At 33.0% G+C, this 19,250-nt stretch overlaps 2 protein-coding genes and 1 non-coding gene across 10 annotated transcripts; 1 reads left to right on the forward strand and 2 right to left on the reverse strand.

Annotated features, from left to right (window-relative positions):
- The first annotated feature begins 5,641 nt into the window (after positions 1-5,641).
- On the forward strand, positions 5,642-12,843 carry LOC11434092 (ADP-ribosylation factor GTPase-activating protein AGD1). 7 transcript variants are annotated; one of them, XM_024778094.2, is made up of 20 exons: positions 5,647-5,866; positions 6,177-6,253; positions 6,935-7,035; positions 7,164-7,234; positions 7,359-7,421; positions 7,610-7,654; positions 8,305-8,370; positions 8,477-8,524; positions 8,628-8,723; positions 8,851-8,892; positions 9,122-9,340; positions 9,473-9,583; positions 9,752-9,976; positions 10,065-10,154; positions 10,241-10,567; positions 11,045-11,190; positions 11,260-11,353; positions 11,573-11,738; positions 11,834-12,080; positions 12,402-12,843. In XM_024778094.2, the coding sequence occupies exons 1-20, from the start codon at positions 5,822-5,824 to the stop codon at positions 12,538-12,540; spliced, it is 2,418 nt and encodes an 805-aa protein (XP_024633862.1). In that variant the 5' UTR covers positions 5,647-5,821; the 3' UTR covers positions 12,541-12,843. The 7 variants fall into 7 exon arrangements, with proteins under 7 accessions (XP_024633865.1, XP_039687661.1, XP_024633862.1 ...); XM_003602707.4 differs by having other exon boundaries at positions 5,648-5,866; positions 9,455-9,583; XM_024778093.2 differs by having other exon boundaries at positions 5,648-5,866; positions 6,183-6,253; positions 9,455-9,583.
- TRNAK-UUU (transfer RNA lysine (anticodon UUU)) lies at positions 6,003-6,075 on the reverse strand. Its single transcript has one exon. It is a non-coding gene; the product is annotated as a tRNA-Lys (tRNA).
- A 923-nt stretch (positions 12,844-13,766) lies between the features above and the next one.
- Positions 13,767-16,714, reverse strand: LOC25491140 (transcription factor ICE1). 2 transcript variants are annotated; one of them, XM_013606196.3, is made up of 4 exons: positions 15,491-16,714; positions 14,996-15,220; positions 14,248-14,418; positions 13,767-14,043 (listed from the first exon to the last, which is right to left on the reverse strand). In XM_013606196.3, exons 1-4 carry the CDS (start codon positions 16,466-16,468, stop codon positions 13,963-13,965), a joined length of 1,455 nt encoding a protein of 484 aa, XP_013461650.1. In that variant the 5' UTR covers positions 16,469-16,714; the 3' UTR covers positions 13,767-13,962. The 2 variants fall into 2 exon arrangements, with proteins under 2 accessions (XP_013461650.1, XP_013461649.1); XM_013606195.3 differs by having other exon boundaries at positions 13,767-14,046; positions 15,491-16,713.
- Between the last annotated feature and the right edge of the window lie 2,536 nt (positions 16,715-19,250).

Genomic DNA, 19,250 nt, shown 5'->3' on the forward strand with positions numbered 1-19,250 from the left:
TTTGTGATTTATGTATTTAACACATTGAAAATAAAAAAAAAAACTTTTTCTACATGAAAGTTTTCAAATGTTTTCATTTTCTAAATCCTTAACAAGTGACTTAGCAAAACCCGTTAAATAAATAGTTTTTATAAATATTCTGAAAGTCATTTTAGTACCTACAAAAAAAAATGTATTTTTTATTTCCTTTAGCATTTTCCGAGACAAAAATATTGACGAAAAAATTTATAGGAATTAAAAATGTTCATGGAAATTGTTACGGGGATTAAAAATATTGAAGGAAAATTTTACTAGGACTAAAAATGTAGTTTTTTATGGACTAAAAATGCAATTCTAGATATTTATAAGGATCATTTACTAATTAACCCCTATTTTTATTAAATAATTTAAAAAAAAAATCAGCCCTTAATTTTTTTTTTACACGTGTAATCTAAATGAAGCATTGTCTAAATAGAGCATACTCGAACCTGAGAAAACACAACTAAATTTATTTGTTTTGTTTATATGATGTTACCCGAAAAGTAAACAACTAAAATCCTATCAAAAAGCTGGTCATTATAATATTTGATGTTGTTCTAAATTTGATTTGTAACCTGCTTGAATCAATCAACCAAAAGAAGCATTTTAAATATCTACCAAACTTTAGTTAATGCATGTTTTATAAATTAAAGAAAAGATAAAAACACACTTTTAAAAGATAAATTATGAATATTAGATAAATCACATGCAACATATTTTCTCTTATTTCTTATGAATTAATAAGACTCTTGTAGTCATACATTTCAATCAATCATTAACGACAAAACTTAATAATACATGAATCACCAATATATTTTGACAAGATGCATATCTTTTTTGTTCTTCGTGTATTAAAAAATGACTTTTGGATTCATCAATTTCAACTACAAACACCACCAACATGTGCTTGCATGAACCATTGATATGTCTTACAAATAATACTTGTATATTATTAATTCGTCACATCTTAAATATGAATTTTGAGTCATACATATCATAAAAGAATAGATGTTATATAAGTTAGAAACACAAAGTGATTATAAAATTTAACCTCTTTTATATTTAAGTATTATATATATATATGCGCCTTATTTATCAAATAACTATTTTGTTTTATAAATAATCTACGTATAATTTTGTAACATTCTTTTAATCTATAGACACACTATAAATTACATTATTTACCCATTTAAAATTGGAAGAGAAACATTGATATCATTAATTATTTATTTAGTTTCTAATTTGTGTATATTTATTCTTTTATGATTTTTTTTTCTCTTTTTGCACAGGTGTATAAAATAAAAGACATTTTATGAGCACACAATTACCAAATATTGTTACACCTCTAAGTATTAACATATATTATTATAAAAAATTGAAAAATGTTAACGAGTGCCTCCGTGATAATCTTTAAGGGCTATAAATAATAAGTTTTTGTAAAAATTGGTGTAATCAATACATTAAAAACTGAAGTATTTGCATTCTTAAGAAATAATTTATGCTCAAAAAAAATTAATGTCATCTATATATATTTACACGAGTAAATAGTCAATTTCCCCCCTGAAATTGTAAGTTTCATCAATTACCCCCCTGAAATTGTAAGTTTCATCGATTACCCCCCTGAAATTAACAAAACTTCAATTACCCCCCTGAAATTTTACAACGTTAGTCAATTTATCCCCTCCGTCAAATTTTTCTGTTAGTGAACATGAAGTTTTGCAAACAGAAATTTTGCAAATAAGTCATGTTCACTAACAGAAAAATTTGACGGAGAGGTAAATTGACTAACGTTGTGAAATTTCAGGGGGGTAATTGAAGTTTTGTTAATTTCAGGGGGATCATTGATAAAACTTATAATTTCAGAGGGGAAATTGATTATTTACTCATATTTACACAGATTATATATATGTTCAAAAAACAAATGTATGTATTACTAGCAAAATTTGGTGCCTTATGTGCATGGTGCTTTATCTGTGCGATCATTCATCCCAACGGTACGGTAACCACTGTCTACAAGTTGAGTTTCAATTAGGGATGGCAATTGGACCCAGACTCGATGGGTACCCGCAAAAAATACCCACAACGGGTAGGGTAAAACCCCGCTTTCATGGGTATGGGCACGGGTAGGATAATACCCGCAAATTTTAATGGGTATGGACACGTGTAAGGGTACTATACTACCCAGCCCCGCAACCCGCATGTACATATTTATATAATATAATAAATACTTTATTTATTTTTGGTGTACAATTATTTAATTTATTTAGCTATTTAAGTCTAAACCTAAACCTAAAATCTAAGCTATTTAAGTTTAAACCTAAATACTACGATTATTTGAATGTTTTTATTTTAATTTTTGAGGGATATTTTGGATGTTTTTTTATTTGGCTAAATACTACGATTCATATTATTTTATTAGTTGATTTAAATAATTTTGGATCATAGTTTTATTTCAATTGTGATGTTTTTTATTGTCTTTTCATCGAGAAAGTGCGGGTAATGGGTGCGGGTATGGGCACTTAAGTGCCCATAGGGTATGGGGAAGGGCACTAAAGTTGTTGCCCACGAGGGTACGGGCTCGGGTACGGACATTTTTTACAAATGAGGGTATGGGGATGGGTACTATAGTACCCTATCCATTGGGTACCCATTGTCATCCCTAGTTTCAATATATAAAAGGGAGTTATATATTAAAAAATCTTAATGCATATTCAGGGCCATTCCTGGGGAGGTGCAAACAGCTCAATGGAGCTGGACCTCTTCAATTTTGGGGCCCAAAATAATTTTTTATTTAATATGTAATGCACTGAAAATAACAATATATATTCGTACCATTGTAGTATTAATGGTATAAAATACGTGGTGCGGTGGTAAAATCTTTTAATGTAATGGTTAGTGGCTGTTCAACTCCCAGAAATGGGATATGTTGAATTTTTTAGTTGTATTTTTTTCCAGCATGATAGGTTTTTTTTGGGCCTAATTTTAATGTATTTGAGGTCTATATTTCATCAATATTTTCTCTTCTCCTTCTAATTACTTATTTACAAATAAAAATATAATATTACTTTTTTTTAGATTATTTGTAATTTCTGGCATATACTTGTCGTATAAAATTGCAAAGTTCTAACAATAAATATTATAAATATTCTCTAAGAAAATAAAATAAAACATTATTTATTTTTCTTTTAATTTTTTTTCCCAAGGGTCTATTTTTTTAAGAGAGCCGGGCCTCCATTTTCACAGAGACGGCTTGTGCATGTTATAAATACATTAAACAAGCTTGATCAATTATCAATTCTTAGAGATCATGTCACTCTAATAACATCTTCTTGTAACAGTCCTTCAAAAAAAAAAAAAAATACGATGATCGATATATTATGATAAAACAAGGCTTGAATACAATTTATCTATTGTGGTTTTTTCATTGTTTGATCATCGTTATATGACGAAGAAAAATATTATGAAGAAAGTTTGATAAAAAGAATAATGAGATATGACTATGATAAGTTATTAAATCATATATATTTAATGTCATATATATATATATATATATATATATATATATATGGGATCCATTGACACCAAATCTTAAACGTTCGTTTCTTTTAATCTAAAGGTCAATAATCATTTATGAAAATCTTAATGTAGGCATTCAATATTTCATATCTCCTTTCCTAAAAATCCTCTTGTTTCCTAAATGAACTAAGCATACCGTGACACTTCTCCTGTCTTCATTCTTTCCTTCTTCCGTTGTCTATGGTTTTCATTCATCTCCTTCACCTCTGGGTACACTTGCTGAGATGTTTCATCAAATCTAATTTGATGCTTTTAGAAATTAAAAGTCCTCTATTCATCTCCTTCACTATTAGGTACACTTGCTGGTTTTTCTTATCATTATTATGATTATTGCTTAGATTTCCCACCTAAACCATTGGTCTCTTATTTCAAATGAAAATTACAACTTCTTCTCATTTAAATTCATTTTACCGGTTCAAATACTAATGGAGGATTGTGATTTATTAAGCTAAAATCTATTTCAAAATTATAATCATTAAACTGTATTATTTTAAAAACTCAATTGTCAAACCTAAAATTTCATCAATAAAATGAAATTCATCAAAAATACTTTTGTGGAATCTTAGATTTACTACTTTCATCTCCTTAGATTTACTACCTTTCTCTCCAATTGCTATTGTTTTCATAAGTCTGGCATAGATTGTCATCATGGCCTTGAATCCATGCGAGGTAGTAACCATAAGGGGATTGAGATGCATACATAATAATAGCAAGCAACCATGTTTTTGAATGATTGAAAAAAATTATAATATGTGATGGAGAGAAAGTTATGTGATGGAAAAAAAGTTACTCACGTAATAAAATTGTGAACTAATTAATTATTTTTTTACATTCATATGCAATTATTTCCAAGGCATTCTAAACGATGATATCTTGAAACTATTTTAATTATCTAGTTATTTTGCAGTCAGTCAAGAGAATGAGTAGGATCATGATATGATCATGTTTCCAATTTCGGTTTTGTAAATCATTGAAAACAATAATAATGTGTGATTGAAAAGAAGGGTACACAATAAAAAAAAATGTGGCTCTATATTTAGCCTTTGATCAAATAAAATAAATGGTTGAGATTTGGTGTCAACGAATCCGTTGACACTAGGTGTCAACGGATCCTGACTCACACACACACATATATATATATATATATAGGGCATATCAAGTGAGAGCACCTTTTAAAATGAGAGATGAGAGGATTAGATCCTGACCCTTGGATGAATATTAATGGTTCAGATTAATTATTGTTAAAATACTCTCTTTCTTCTAGTTATGTGCACTATTCTTCTTCTTCCTCTCTGTTTTCATTCTCGATCACCACTCCAGAATTATACCTAACTATCAGTTTTCCGTCATTTTTAAACTAATTTTCTTTCCAAAATCTTTATGAATCGATCGCTTTTGTGCGACAGCAGTTTCGTTTTTCGGTGGACAATTGAAAGAATGTTGAATTTCATATATTTCTTACAATGAATTTCATATTGAAAATATGAACAGTATAAGGAAAAGAAAGTAATTGTGAGAGAGAAGAATTTTGAATAGCCGATGCATCCAAAGTTATTTTTCGGTAGAGGATTCAAAGAGGGTTGAAAGAACGATTATCCTCAATTTGATTTCATAGCTAGATTCAAAGTCATGTGGGCAAACAAACTTCAAAAGTAAATTTCTTTTAACAAAATATGTAGCTGATAAATCAATCCATAAGCAGGAAGTGGAGAAGTCAATTTTAAAACAAATAAAATAGAACTGTATTGAGAGAGAAGACACAGATATGGGTTCACGAAAAGATGAAGAAAGAAATGAGGTTGAGTATCATGCGGTCGTTAAAATGAAATAACACGATAAAGATTAGTTCAAGGGTCAGGATCTAACCCTCTCATCTCTCATTTTAAAAGATCCTCTCACTTGATATGTCCTCTATTAAAGGGTGTTTTCAACCACGTAACCGAAATAACCAAATATAATAGAATTTTATTCCCCCTATTTTACATTTTGATGGAAGTACAAATAAAGAGAGACATTAAAGGGTTGATGATTTAATTAGATTAGATTTCTAGCGACAGACATGAAATATCGCAATTACAACTTCAAAAATAACATGAACAAAAAAAGAAGCAAATACCTATCTCTTTTTTCTTTAGTTTTTTGTCACCTTAGAATAATCAGCAAAAGAGGAACAACGTGACAACAACAAACACAAGAAGAATATTAAGCATTGTTTTATTCTCTGTTAATGAATTTCGCACATCTCAACGACTCTCCCATGTTTCGTCAACAGGTTCTTTTCTTTCCTCTGTATGATCAAATCTTTTTTCATGTTTCATTTAAACATTCTGCGTTTTCTCCCATGTTCATTTAATCTTGGCGTTCTGTTACCATTACGTAACAAAAAAATCAGAAAAAATATTCTATAACGCCGTCTGTGGGAATCGAACCCACGACCACATGGTTAAAAGCCATGCGCTCTACCAGCTGAGCTAAGACGGCTGGTTGTTTAATTGATGGGTCATGTAATAATTATGCGTGTGTTTTGTGTACGAACAAAAAATTGATTGCTCAATTATGTATCATGAATAACGTCAACGCAGCTTCAGGGTTTGGAAGAAAATGTGGAATCATTACGCTCAAGATGTTGGAAGTTCCACAAAGGATGTAGAAAGTACACGTGAGTTTTCAACTTTTCAATATGTACACTATTTTGTTTTCCGGATAAACAACTTAATTTGCAGTTTATAGCATAAAAACTTATCATAATAAGCAATTTCTAACAAAAGATAAAATCAAATTGTTTTTGTATATACTATGAGATGTTGTCATATACTACCTTGGAGAGTTCATGCAAATAAGTTTACCCGAGCAGTCTCACAAATGCTTATGCTTGTAGATAAACTCAAATATGTCAATCCAAACAAGTCTGTAGTGGCATAACATTCCTTAGAAACTGTCGGCATAATTTTAACGAGCGTTGGGTCTAGTCTATCAGAAGGGCTAGTGTCCTACAATACAATGTGGTATGTGGAGAACTAATGTCTCGCTCTTGTGGAGGGAACCTATGGAAAAGAAAAAGAAGAAAACCAACATAGATTTTTCTATTATAATGATGAATGTTGCTCTAGTTATTAATTTGTTAATGAGATAAGTATTTTTTTGTTTAGTGTTAGTGGGAGAAGTTAAAATCACATTCTAATCACTACGATTCCTATATCCTTGAACTCTATTGTCGCTTTTTATTTTTCTTGAACTGATTCAAATTTTGATCATTGCGGCCAATTAAATAGAAGTTAAGCCACAGCTCTCATGGTCTTAAATTTCTAATGCCTTAATAGTTCCTTCAATCATTTTTTAGGGAAGGGCTTGGAGAGGCATATGATGGAGACATTGCATTTGCAACTGCCCTTGAAAATTTTGGAGGAGGCCATAGTGATCCTCTATTTGTAACTTTGGGAGGTAACTATGCTATGCTTATTTAGTCTATTCCAATGTTTTCTAATTATCGTGCTTAATTCAAATATTCCATCAATAAAATTGTCCTTTTTTAACTATAACTTTTGATGTAAAAAAAATGGTATGACCAGGACCTGTAATGGCCAAATTCTCTATTGCTTTGAGAGAAATCAGTACACACAAGGAACTTCTTCGTTCACAGGTAATAGTATGCCAACTTTTACAATCACTGTCTTATTTTTTTAAAAGGTTTTGTGGTAACTCAGGTAGAAAAAATCGATCTAGTGCATATTGCTGTCCTGACTATACTTGATGTGGCTTCGTAGGTGGAGCATATGCTAAATGACCGGTTAACGAACATCCTTAATGTTGAAATCCTTGATGTCAAGGTATATAGTGAGTAGCATGATTTTTTGAAATGTTCATACATAATTAATAGCGTTGATTATTTTACGCTAAACATGTGGTATACTTGATGATATTCATTATAGTATTGATTCAACAAAATATTCATAATTCCTGCATTAAACTTGACTTGTGAATGTTATATTTTAAAGCCTTCAAGTGATGCTTGCAGGAAGCTCGGAGGCGTTTTGATAAAGCTTCCCAATTATATGATCAGGTGCTATGAAAATCGCATAATATAATTATCTCTGCATTCATTTTTTTTAATTTTCATGGAAGAAGCATAATTAGTTTTTTGAGTATTCAGTATGATCCTTTACTCTTGAATTATTTTATTTTACAAGGGGCAAATTTCTCAATGACAGTTACTTTTCGAAATTCAGTGTTCACTCAATTGCTGTATTGGCAAAAGTTTGATATATGTTTTTGGTGAACAACCTGCCTGATTTGATTTATGTTTTAACATCTTCAGTTCAACTCGCTTGTCGAATTTCTTATGTTGATGTTCTCAAGTCTGATTACTGAGAACGGAAGAAAAATTGATTTATGAGTTATGATGGATATAATTGAGTATGAACTTTCAATAAAGTATGATCTTATTTCAACCATTCTCACTTTCTGGACTTTCAAAGCAATTTGTATTGTAATGTTTTACCGACAAGTTGCATCACAAAATTCAATATTTTGGATTTGCACTCTCAGCGACTCTCTTAAAGAAATTTCAAAGAATTAAGATGCATGTACTAATTCAGTTCTACCAAACCCAAGAAGAAGTTTAGGAATTTTTAAAATAAATTAGATATATTGGAAGTTCATTGACCTTTCTCATGACCATAACACAAATACAACATGGATTTCATGCTACAGGCACGTGAGAAGTTTATGTCATTGAGAAAAAGCACCAAGTTTGATGTTGCCGCTGTCATAGAAGAGGTACATCAAGTAGCTCATCTTTGGTATTGTATTGACAAACATTTTATTATCTTGTCATGGACTACCATGATCTTTTTTAATCTAATTTGATAGAGAGACATTCCAGGAATTGCACAATGCAAGAACAATATTTGAGGAAGCTCGTTTCAATCTGGTAATATTAGTAGAACAAGATGTGCTGCTTTTAATAAGAGTAAAAATATGAAATGCATGTGATCGGATCTTAACTACAGAGCATATTCCATCCTGTATTCTAGGTTGGTGCTCTTCATAATATTGAGGCCAAGAAGAGATTTGAGTTTTTGGAGGCTGTCACTGGAGTCATGGACGCTCATCTTCGATACTTTCAACAGGTATGTATAGTCATATATGGCATTATCCAAATTTGGACCTAATTCACGCTCCTTTCTGCTTGTATTTTAGATCAGAGGGAATACAATTTTGCACTTATGCCAGTTTTAAAAATTCTTTCTCTTGTAGGGATATCAGCAGTTACAGGAGCTGGAACCTTTCATTATTGAGGTTACAAAACACTTCACTTTTGAGGATACTTATATGATTTTCTTTTGATTATATGTTTGAAGTTAGAATATTGCATTCAGAGTGCATGTACTTCGTCGAAACTCAAAATCTATGATAACTTGAGATGTTAAAGCAGTTAAACTCGTTAGCAACACCAAAATGGCATGTATCAAGTAAAATTGTTGGTTTGAAGATATTGTTAGTATTGACTGTATCTTCTATGTTGTAGGTTTTGGCTTATGCACAAAAAGCAAGAGAAAGTTACAATGAGGAGCAGATTTCTCTTTGTGAAAGAATGGTAGAGTACAAAAAAGCAAGTTATCAAGAAAGTAGGTTGTCCTTGAATGGACCTTATGGTTCTCCCAGTGGAGAAGTGAATATTCATCCTTTTTCTAGGATATCAAATAGTGTGGTAGATGCAGTAGCTGAATCAGCTGCAAGTGGAAAGGTATTTATAGATATGATGCTTCCCCTCACTTCATTCCATTCTACTTAGTTTTCATTACTGAACCACGCACATTAGAATCCATTTGCCTCATAAGTTGAGCACTAATATGTGTAGGTTCGAGTCATTCGACAGGGATATCTTTCAAAACGTTCATCAAATTTGAGGGCTGACTGGAAGAGAAGGTTTTTTGTTCTTGATAGTCGTGGAATGCTTTACTACTATCGTAAACCATTACATACAAATGTAAGTATCCAAGTAAAAACTTAAAGACTAATTAAGTATTGAGTATTGTATATTCGGTGATGCTCATTTTTGGCGATAAAAAATATTGTTTAGCTTCGACTTAGACATTTTTCTAAGTATTGAGTATTGTCTATTTACTGAATGTTTAGCATGTACCAACCATTTCAGAGTCTCAATCAGCTATATTCACAGCGGAATTGTGCCAATGAAAACAGTGCAGGCATTCTGAGTAGGTTGCTTTCTTCAGGTTACCCTGGAGTTGTTCCTGATGAAAAATCTGTAGCACGCCACACAGTGAACCTTCTCACATCAACAATCAAGATTGATGCTGAGCAATCAGATTTAAGGTTCTGCTTCAGGATTATTTCACCCTCAAAGATGTATACTTTGCAGGTATAAACATTACTCTTCACTATGCTTTATTAACATATAGTTTGGTATTTATCGTTACTCTTCACTCTGCTTTGGAAAAAAACTGCAGGCAGAAAATGCGCTTGACCAGATGGATTGGATGGAAAAGATAAATGGAGTCATTGCCTCCTTATTGTCGGTACAGACACTAGGTGGAAAGGTACACAATAATTTTTATTTCTAACACATCAGTGGATGCATGTATTACTTGTGACTACTATAATTATAAAACAAATTACGTGACAGTCTTTCTCAGCTGACTCAGAAAGTGGTGACAGCGACTCTTCCAGCATTATCGACTCATTACCAAGTTTACAAGATTATGATCGATTAGGGAGTGGGGATTTTGCATCCAAGAACTCCACCCTTATTAAATCATCTGAAGACTTACAGAAGAATAAGCAGGGTATAAAAGTTGAACAACCAATTGATATTCTAAGAAAGGTTAGCGGTAATGACAAATGTGCCGATTGCGGTAAACCTGAACCAGACTGGGCATCCTTAAACCTTGGCATCCTCGTATGCATTGAATGTTCCGGCGTTCACCGTAATCTTGGTGTACATAAATCAAAAGTAAGTAGTTGATATTTCATATTTATATCTATATATATATGTTTCATACCTTATCAAGATCTTATTGTTCGTATTATAAGATTTTGAGAGAAAGAGATAATAGACATTTCTCAACCTATTTACGTATTGAATATTCTGAACATTAAGTTAGTTACAAGGTAGTTAGTCCTCTATATAGCTGATCTTAACTCGCACATACTAAGGCTAACCTACACCGACATCTTAGTTGGTTACAGCCGGCACCAACTAGCTTTTACAAACTGTAGCTTGTCGTGCAAGCTACTATTGCAAGCTGAAGCTCCTCTTGCAAGCTATCCTAACAGCTGGCTCAAACACTAACTAACTGATACAATCAGTTTAACTAACTATTACACATATTCTCATACAAATTTTGTTTAGTTTTTTTTTATTGGTTTTAAGGCTTTCAGTTTTCAGTCTTCACTCTTGCAACTAAGGTGTGATGGCAATTTGTGCCAGGTAAGATCACTGAAACTTGATGTCAAAGTGTGGGATTCCTCCGTCTTAACTATGTTTCAGTCACTGGGAAATCTCTTTGCGAATTCGGTTTGGGAGGAGCTTTTGCATGCAACAAGTACTTCACAAACTGATGACACTCCTTTTGGGTAAGTATTGCAGAGATTGATAGGATTATGTCTAAACTTTCGCTAACATTTTTGCAACCTGCATTGCAGTTCATCCAAAGCTGAAAAAAACAAGTTCGGTCATGCAAAAAAACCAGAACACGATGATCTTATTTCACTAAAGGAAAGATTCATTCATGCAAAGGTATTCTAATGCTTACTTTTAGTTATTTCTTTCTTAGAGTTGGAAAGCAATATTCTTTTTGCTAACTCAAACTCTGGTGATTGAAGATTATGATATTTTGTCCATGTTACACATCAGTGTAAACTACAAAGCATGTGAAGAGATGATTAAGAGTTGAAGATTCATTATTTATGAGTTAATATCTTGTTGATAGAACTTGATTGTTTTCTCTTATGACAGTATTCAGAGAAAGTATTTGTTCGAAGGATGCCAAAAAGCCACCATCTTCTTTCAGTGGGGCAACAAGTGATGGAATGCATCTATGCCAACGACAAGAAAGCAGTGTACCGGCACATTGTCAAATCGGATGTGGACATCAATTCTGTTAGTGGAGAAGCACTATCTGGTATGTCTTCTAATCCCAAAAGGTCCAAACTTTTGGAAACTTTTTGCTGTTGAAATATGAAAAATGCATGATACAAATAATTAGTTCCTGTGCAGGTTTTTTTTCTCATATATCTTCTTCAAGTGACTCAAATACATCTTCAAGTAAAGTTCAGCTAATGGAGGACATACAAGAGGGTTCTAGTTTGCTTCACTTGGCATGCCTAACAAGTGATGTTGGAATGATCGAGCTTCTCCTACAGTATGGAGCAGATCTAAATGCTATTGATTCAAGAGGTAGGACACCATTGCATTACTGCATTATGAGAGGGAAGACTGCAGCTGCAAAATTGCTTATTACAAGGTACTTATAGATATTCCATTTCTACCTTACATCCCTATACTCTATCATTGGATTCTATATCCAAATTTACCTGTTCCCGAAGGTGTAGTCCAATGGTATGGGGTTGGAATGCTGAAAAAGTATTAAGAAGAAGGTCCAGGGTTTGATTCTTCCTGCTAATAAATTCTCCCCCCCCTAAGAACTAACTACTAACATTTGCCTATATGAAAATATCCATATTCACCTAAGGGCTATCAAACAGTAAGCAAAAAAACTAAATTCTGGTGTATGTGCTAATTAGAACATAAAAAGCTATGTTTGATCAAGTACAATTATTTTCAGGGGTGCCAATCCACTTGCTGCGGATAATGAAGGCAACACTCCTCTTAAGCTTGCACCAGAACCTGACGATATCGGAAAAATCCATGCCTCATTTCTAGAGAAAATTGAGGACCAACCAACAAGTCATTCGGATGTATAAAAAAAAACAGTTTTTTGTTGGGAGCTTAGAACTGGTTAGTTGGTTTTGTTGGGCCACATGTTTGTGGTTGTCGTCTTTTTTGTAAGATGGGATATGCTGTTTAGCGGGTCTTCACATCCCTTACAATTTTCAACTACAGTTGTAACATTCCAAATTTTTGGGAGTTTATTTATCATATGATCAAAGTTATATAGTATATAGGGGTTGTATATAAGTTACATGAGTGATTATTCATAAAGATTTAAGTTCCTGAATTGTGCCTAAAGAGAAAAAGTTGAGGTTTAAGACTGAGTTTGCATTTTATTCAGCACATGATATATACCATAATCTGTGAACAGTGCAAGAATACAGATGAGTTGGTTTTGTTTTTACAGTTTTCATTTCATTCTCATTATAATTTTTCTTTACTTTTACAAGTATCAACAATTAAACAACAGCGTTTCCTTTTCTTGAAAATCATTCCATCCTAAACATGTTAATGGTAATGTGGTCCAAGTTTCCTTGGATATTTATTTATGGCTTACGTGACAAGCCACTTTTAGGGGAGCATTTCAGCATAATAATGGTCTAAGGCCAACTATAGTCTACAAATAGTACTCTCTTTTTTTCTTTCTTTTTCTAACACTGCAAGTAATACTCTACTCCCACTAGTCCTATATATAAGAATATATAAATCATTGAGTTGAGACCAAGGAGAATCACTTAATACGATAGTTTTGAAAGTTTATTTCTTAAATAATCTTGTTATTCAATGTTTTTTACTTTTTGCTTGGTACATCAATACAAAAAAAAAAATTGTATCTTATATTCAAGACCACAAATATCTCCAAAAGTTTTTTATATTCGTATATGGGACCAAAAATATACAGGAGCAAAGGTAATGCGTGCACGTTATTAGAAACCTTGATTTTCATTCACTATTTGGAAATTAGATCAAAATGTGGGCATTGTGTGTTAGCCTATACCTTTAATATTGCCAATTTTGCTGCAGATGCATTCACTATATGACATACGCTTCTCTTCTTTTTCCAACTACTTTTTGCTTCAAAAGGGAAGATAATATATATAATAAATTTGTGATAGCCACGTTTAAATTAGAGGAATAAAACACAAATAGCAAGTCACTTCAAAACTATGTTTTATCTGAAAGGAGTATAAAGAGGATAATCAGTTGGACGTAGAAAAAACAAGCTTCACATCAAACTTGTAGAAGGTGCCAACCAATGTGTAACTGCTTTTAAAAGAGATAAATTCATTCATCTGAAAATTTCTTCCAATTCAACTTAAACTGAAGTCACCAGAGCCAATATCATACACTTGAATTGTAATCATTAAAAAGTAAAAATAACTGATATAATAAAACTTGCTAAATTGACTGTTTGAAATGGAAAGTACTACTAGTTTGTTTGTTGCCAAAACTAATTAGATCATGCCATTGAAGCCAGCTGAATCCAAGAGTACTGCTTTGATTTGCTCCGGATGGACATCTTGACCTTCTTTGCACTGCTGTAAAAGAAAGGAGGTTTAGCCTTTACACCTCAATCACAATAAATAAACAACTTATAACAGTTTGCTGAATGTCTAATTGTAGTTATTTTGTAATGAATTGTTGTAAATCCTTTTGATTATCAAATGCAGAAAGTATTGAATGTTCTATGGTTGGCAAGATACCAAGTTAAATGAAAGCATTTTTTTTATTTTTTTTACCTCAGCTCTGAAAATATCCATAGCAAATCCATTGAAACAACTTATAACAGCTTGCTGAATGTCTAATCCAAGGTTATCCAAAGCCCTCATGGTTGAGAGCAACAGACCAGGTTTGCGGGTACAAAACATGTGGATATTTACAGCCCTTCCTTCCCGCAACCGAACCTCAACCTATACAAAAAATTAAAATAACAATTGCACAATGACATCAAGAAAACTTTCTATTAAATCATTCTATTGACAAACAATGCTCAAATGTGTATATAAGTCTATGTCAAACCAAGATTGATAAATCTAGACCTGGTAAATAACAATCATATAAGATACATGACTCGTTCCATTTCCACCCTAAAACAAGCAGAAGTTCAGTTTCACTTTAAAGCACACAAATGATTTTGATTGTGTGCATTTCGAGTACACGCACTTAGCCACATCTGGACCGTACGATCAAGATTGGACTGTCCATATTTTAATGTAGATTTTGATTTTTAAATTTAAAATACTGAACTTGAAATCTAGACCATCTAATCTTGATTGTACAATTCAAATGTAGCTGCTTGCATACAGTCACAGAGGTTGTGAGCGCACACAACCCCCATATCTACAAGCAAATCTGCTAGCTGTCAAATGTCAATATACACACCACTATTTCTAGTTTTAGGAATAAAAAGTAAGAAAGCAATGTGATTTTGAGCAAATATCTAAGCAAAAGAACAAGTTCCAGCATTGGACAAACAAACAACATTACCCTGGCAGGTTGGCCATTGGGGCTTGGCAATGAGCTGGGGCATAGTTCTTCTTTGATACGGCCCGGCAACGAAGATGGTGTCGGTGTCAAAGGATGTAAGCTTGAAGCAGGTGTTAGTGAAGATCCAGCAGGTGTTGATTCCAACTCATTATGAAGGTCATTGATCCTTTGCAGAAGTTCCTTCAGATACTCAATTGCATCCCCAAGAATTGAAGCCCTATCCATCTATCAAACCAAAAAACATGTCATAGAATCCTCAGATCCACCACCAATCACAGCAACTAAACAACTCAATTAAAGCCTTTAAGACATATTATCAATCTTAATTAGCTAATTACCATAATTAATCCTTAATCCTTGTTACCCTAACAATGACTCGGATCAAATTCTTTAAGAATCATGAATTAGAAACTAACATAAGCATTAATCAAAAAGGAAAATGAAACTCTCTAAACACTTGAAATTAAAGAGGCTTTGAAAAATTAAAACTCTTACTTTGCTAATCTTTGGAACAACGGACCTCAGCATATAGAGTCTATCATTGAGCTTCTTTCTCCGGCGACGTTCGGCCATCAAATTCTTGGCAGGCATTCCTTTCTTCTTCCCTTTCTGATCAGTGACAGTGCTATTGCCATTGGAACCATTTCCAATATTTTTTCCATTACTCTCAGTCAAATCATCAGAATCATAGTTCAAACCAGACCCATCAAAACTCAAATCATCAATTTCATCTCCACCACTGAACTTCCTTTTCTTATCACTACCTTCACCAATCTCACACTTGCCCATGTTTTTTCTCAGTGCTGCTCTTTTCTGAAACAGAGTAGGTTGTGTTCCAGAAGAAGGTAAAGAATCAAGTGGTCTCAAAAACAGTGACTTTCCAGAACCCTCTTGAGAGTTCTGAAACCCCATGAAGGCATTGTTGATTTGAGGCAAATGGGGCAAGCTCAACAACTGAGTAGTAGTAGCAGTAGCTGTTAATGGCGTTTTCGAAGCAAAATCAACGAAACTACCCATAAAAGAAGAAGCAGCCATTGTTGAAGCTTGATGATCAAGAAAACCAAGTTCACAAGGAAGGTCAAAAGGGTTAATGGGTTTGTGATTTTGAGGAGGAAGAAAGTACTGAAGATGGTTGGAATTGGATGGTGTTGGTTCAGGATGAAGAAGGGTGTTGAAAACGGAGGAAGAAGGTGAACATGAAGAAGAAACGGAATCGTTGATGGTGTGAAGTAAAACGTTGTCTAAGTTAGGGGCAGAAGAAAAAGACATGTCTCTGATGTACCATTGTTCATCGTCTTCATCGATTTCACCAAGCATGGGTTTGATGAAAGAAGAGAAATCTTGTTGTTTGTTGTTGTGGTTATGGATGAAAGCAGGTGAAGCAGATGAAGGAGTGTTTGGGTTTGTAGTGTTGTTTTCGTCTTCTCTTTCTTCCATCCAACCATTGTTGTTGCTGTTCATTCTGGACAACATGGTTTTTTGTTTTTGATTCAGATTAAAAAATATGTTGTGAGTTTTTTGTTTTTGTTTTTGTTTTTGTAATGGGGTTTTTAGGAGAGAGGGAAGAGAGAGAAATGGAGGAAGATTTGAGGGTCCAAGTGGTTGGGTTTAAGAGGTGAGAAGACAGAGAGAGTAGTTAAATGAAGAAGAAGGAAGGAAGCAGAAAAAGGACGTTGCAGAAGGAAAAGGGCATCCCCTTTTTTGTTTTTGCCTAAAACATAGGGGAAATCATATTTTAAGGTAGATATTTGATTGAAATTTCATGGACAATTAGTTAAGTTAAGTAGATGATTTTAGTAAAAAAAATTGGGTAGATGATTAGTAAATACTTCCTCCCTCCATCCTATTTATAAGAAAAATTTAGATCAACAAATATTTACTGTATTTATATCTGATTAAAAAGTTGGACTAAATATATCAATTTTTGTTGACAAAAATGTCTTCTATATTTGTTGATTGTGTTTCATAATGAGCTGTCATACTCCCTCCGTTACATATTAGATGATTTAGTTGACTCTGACACACGTACCAATGCATATGTTTTATCTTTGATATCTTCAATTCTCTCTACTAAAAAAAATTATGAATATTGAATATTTTAAAATATTCATCGAGACGAATCCAATAATATCTTACATGATTATTTATCGTTGTGAATTAGTAGAAAAATATGATCAAAATATGTTAAGTCAATATTGTTTTTTTGTCAAATAAATCATCATTGAGGGACGGAGGGAGTAGAATTTTTCATGGAAAATGTGTATAAAAAAATACAGCTCAAACTTTTATTAGGGAGTGCACATAACATAACATGAGGTTGAAACGTTACAGAGCAACCAACCAAGCACCGTTTCCCAATATGAAGCTGCAAAACCATGATGAATGGGATGAGAAACGCACACAATCATTCCTTAACCTTGTTTTCTACACACGCCATTTCACTTAAGTTGGAGTACTACTTTGTTAATTTGATCCCTATAACACTCGTTTTTCTTTCAAGTCTTCCACTTTTCTTAACTAGAAGAGTAGTGGCAATTAGTTTTGGAGGGTTTTGGAGAGAGGTATGATAATTGGCATAACCATGCATGTAACGTTACACACTAACTAACCACTAACCAAAAACCAATCACCGTTTCCTCAAAATAGGGCTGGCTGGCTGCAAAGCCATGTGATAAGTGGGATGACCATTGCTCGTAGTTGTACAACCACCCTTTGTGAGTTTTTCAGTTTCTGCTCCTGTCTATGCACGTTTGTTTTTCATTTTTCACCTTTTATAAATTCCTTTTCTCTCACGTTGGATCATATATAGAGGAAGGAAAGTGCCACTAACTCACATTTTTTAACATATTATTTTTAAGTTGTTGAAATTTATACGGCTTTACCTAAATTTTGTGAAACTCACGTAAGTAGGTGGATTTCATTTAAATGCGAGTATTAAGTTAAGATTGAGGTCTTAATAAATGGTCTATCTTAGATCAATACTTAAAAATATTACTCCTCTCTTTTAAAATAAGTGTCGCTGTTGTGTATGTCTTCAAATTACAAAGTTGGGAAGCAGAGAAATCGTGACACGATTTTGGTAATGTCGAGAGCTGTTTTCAGGGCGTCCAATCGTGACACAATTTTGGGAAATCGTGACACGATTTTTGGCTTGTTGGGCAAGATTTTCAGGATAAGGTTGGTCGTACCTTGGACCGTACGCATCAATCGTGACACGATTGGGGAAAAACGTGACACGATTTCGAACGCTGAAGATTGCTATATAAGTGTTCTTTGCAGATTTTGAAGATGAGCTTGAAGAGAGAGAAACTTGGGAAATCAAAAGAGGCAACTTTAGGGTTTAGGGTCTTTGATTAGAGTTCTCTTGGGTTGGGAAACATTGTAAACACCTTGGTGAGTGAAAATCATTGAGTGTCTTGTTCATTGGTGAGATTGGGAAAATGGTAGAAATTAGGGTTGTTCTTTGTGAACTTGTCAAAGCTAATTTCTTGTAACCCTTTTGTATCTCTTTGTAAGAACTCATTGATAGTGGATTGGAGAGATCAATCTCTCCTCTAGAGTAGGTCAAGTTTGGACCGAACTGGGTGAACAATCTTTGGCGTATTTGTTTCTCTTTTCTCTCCTTTTATCTTTTGCTTGTGGTTTGTGTTTTACTCTTTGATTCATAGATTAGATCTATGTGCTGTTATTGTTGATTATTGCTTGTGCTCACTTTGATATTGGTTACTACTTTCCTTTGCTCTACACATCATAGTTTGTATTGATGTGATTTTGTATAGAATTCACAACAGTCGCTTTAGCCAAAAAAAAATTATTTTAAAATGAATGTCACTTTACATTTTCAATACAACTTTAATTTTTTTTCCAACTTTACCCTCTCCAACTTTTCTCTCACACCTTTAAGTTTGTCCTTTTCTTATAAAGTAAGGGGCATTTTAGTAAAATGTGTTATGTTTAATGATTATTTCATTCCATTCCTTAATATGCGTGCAATTAGCTAAAGCGACAATCATTTTGAAACGGAGGGAGTAGAAATTTCAACGTATATGGATGATACTATTGAAAGATGAAGAATATAAATAAAAAATAAGAAAAAACTAATATTAGAAATTTCCACATATTTTATAAGAAAATGGTCCACATATTTATATTTTAGATTTTTCTTATTAGAAATTTCCACATATGCATATTTTAGATTTTTCTTATTAGATGTAAATGATCTACTTGGATAGTGTTGGACATCTTCAATTAGTAG

The sequence above is a fragment of the Medicago truncatula genome, chromosome 3 (assembly GCF_003473485.1).
Source record: "Medicago truncatula cultivar Jemalong A17 chromosome 3, MtrunA17r5.0-ANR, whole genome shotgun sequence".
In the NCBI taxonomy this organism is placed as follows: Eukaryota; Viridiplantae; Streptophyta; class Magnoliopsida; order Fabales; family Fabaceae; genus Medicago; species Medicago truncatula.

Excerpts from the sequence above, each read along its gene's own strand:
- LOC25491140 (XM_013606195.3), bottom strand. The coding sequence starts at position 16,468 with ATGTTGTCCAGAATGAACAGCAACAACAATGGTTGGATGGAAGAAAGA. Across the intron at positions 14,419-14,995 it reads CCAATGGCCAACCTGCCAGG|GTTGAGGTTCGGTTGCGGGA; the intron begins GTAATGTTGTTT and ends TTTTTTGTATAG. Across the intron at positions 14,047-14,247 it reads TGGATATTTTCAGAGCTGAG|CAGTGCAAAGAAGGTCAAGA; the intron begins GTAAAAAAAATA and ends TTTCTTTTACAG.
- LOC11434092 (XM_003602707.4), top strand. The coding sequence starts at position 5,822 with ATGAATTTCGCACATCTCAACGACTCTCCCATGTTTCGTCAACAG. Across the intron at positions 11,739-11,833 it reads TAGTGGAGAAGCACTATCTG|GTTTTTTTTCTCATATATCT; the intron begins GTATGTCTTCTA and ends GTTCCTGTGCAG. Across the intron at positions 12,081-12,401 it reads GCAAAATTGCTTATTACAAG|GGGTGCCAATCCACTTGCTG; the intron begins GTACTTATAGAT and ends AATTATTTTCAG.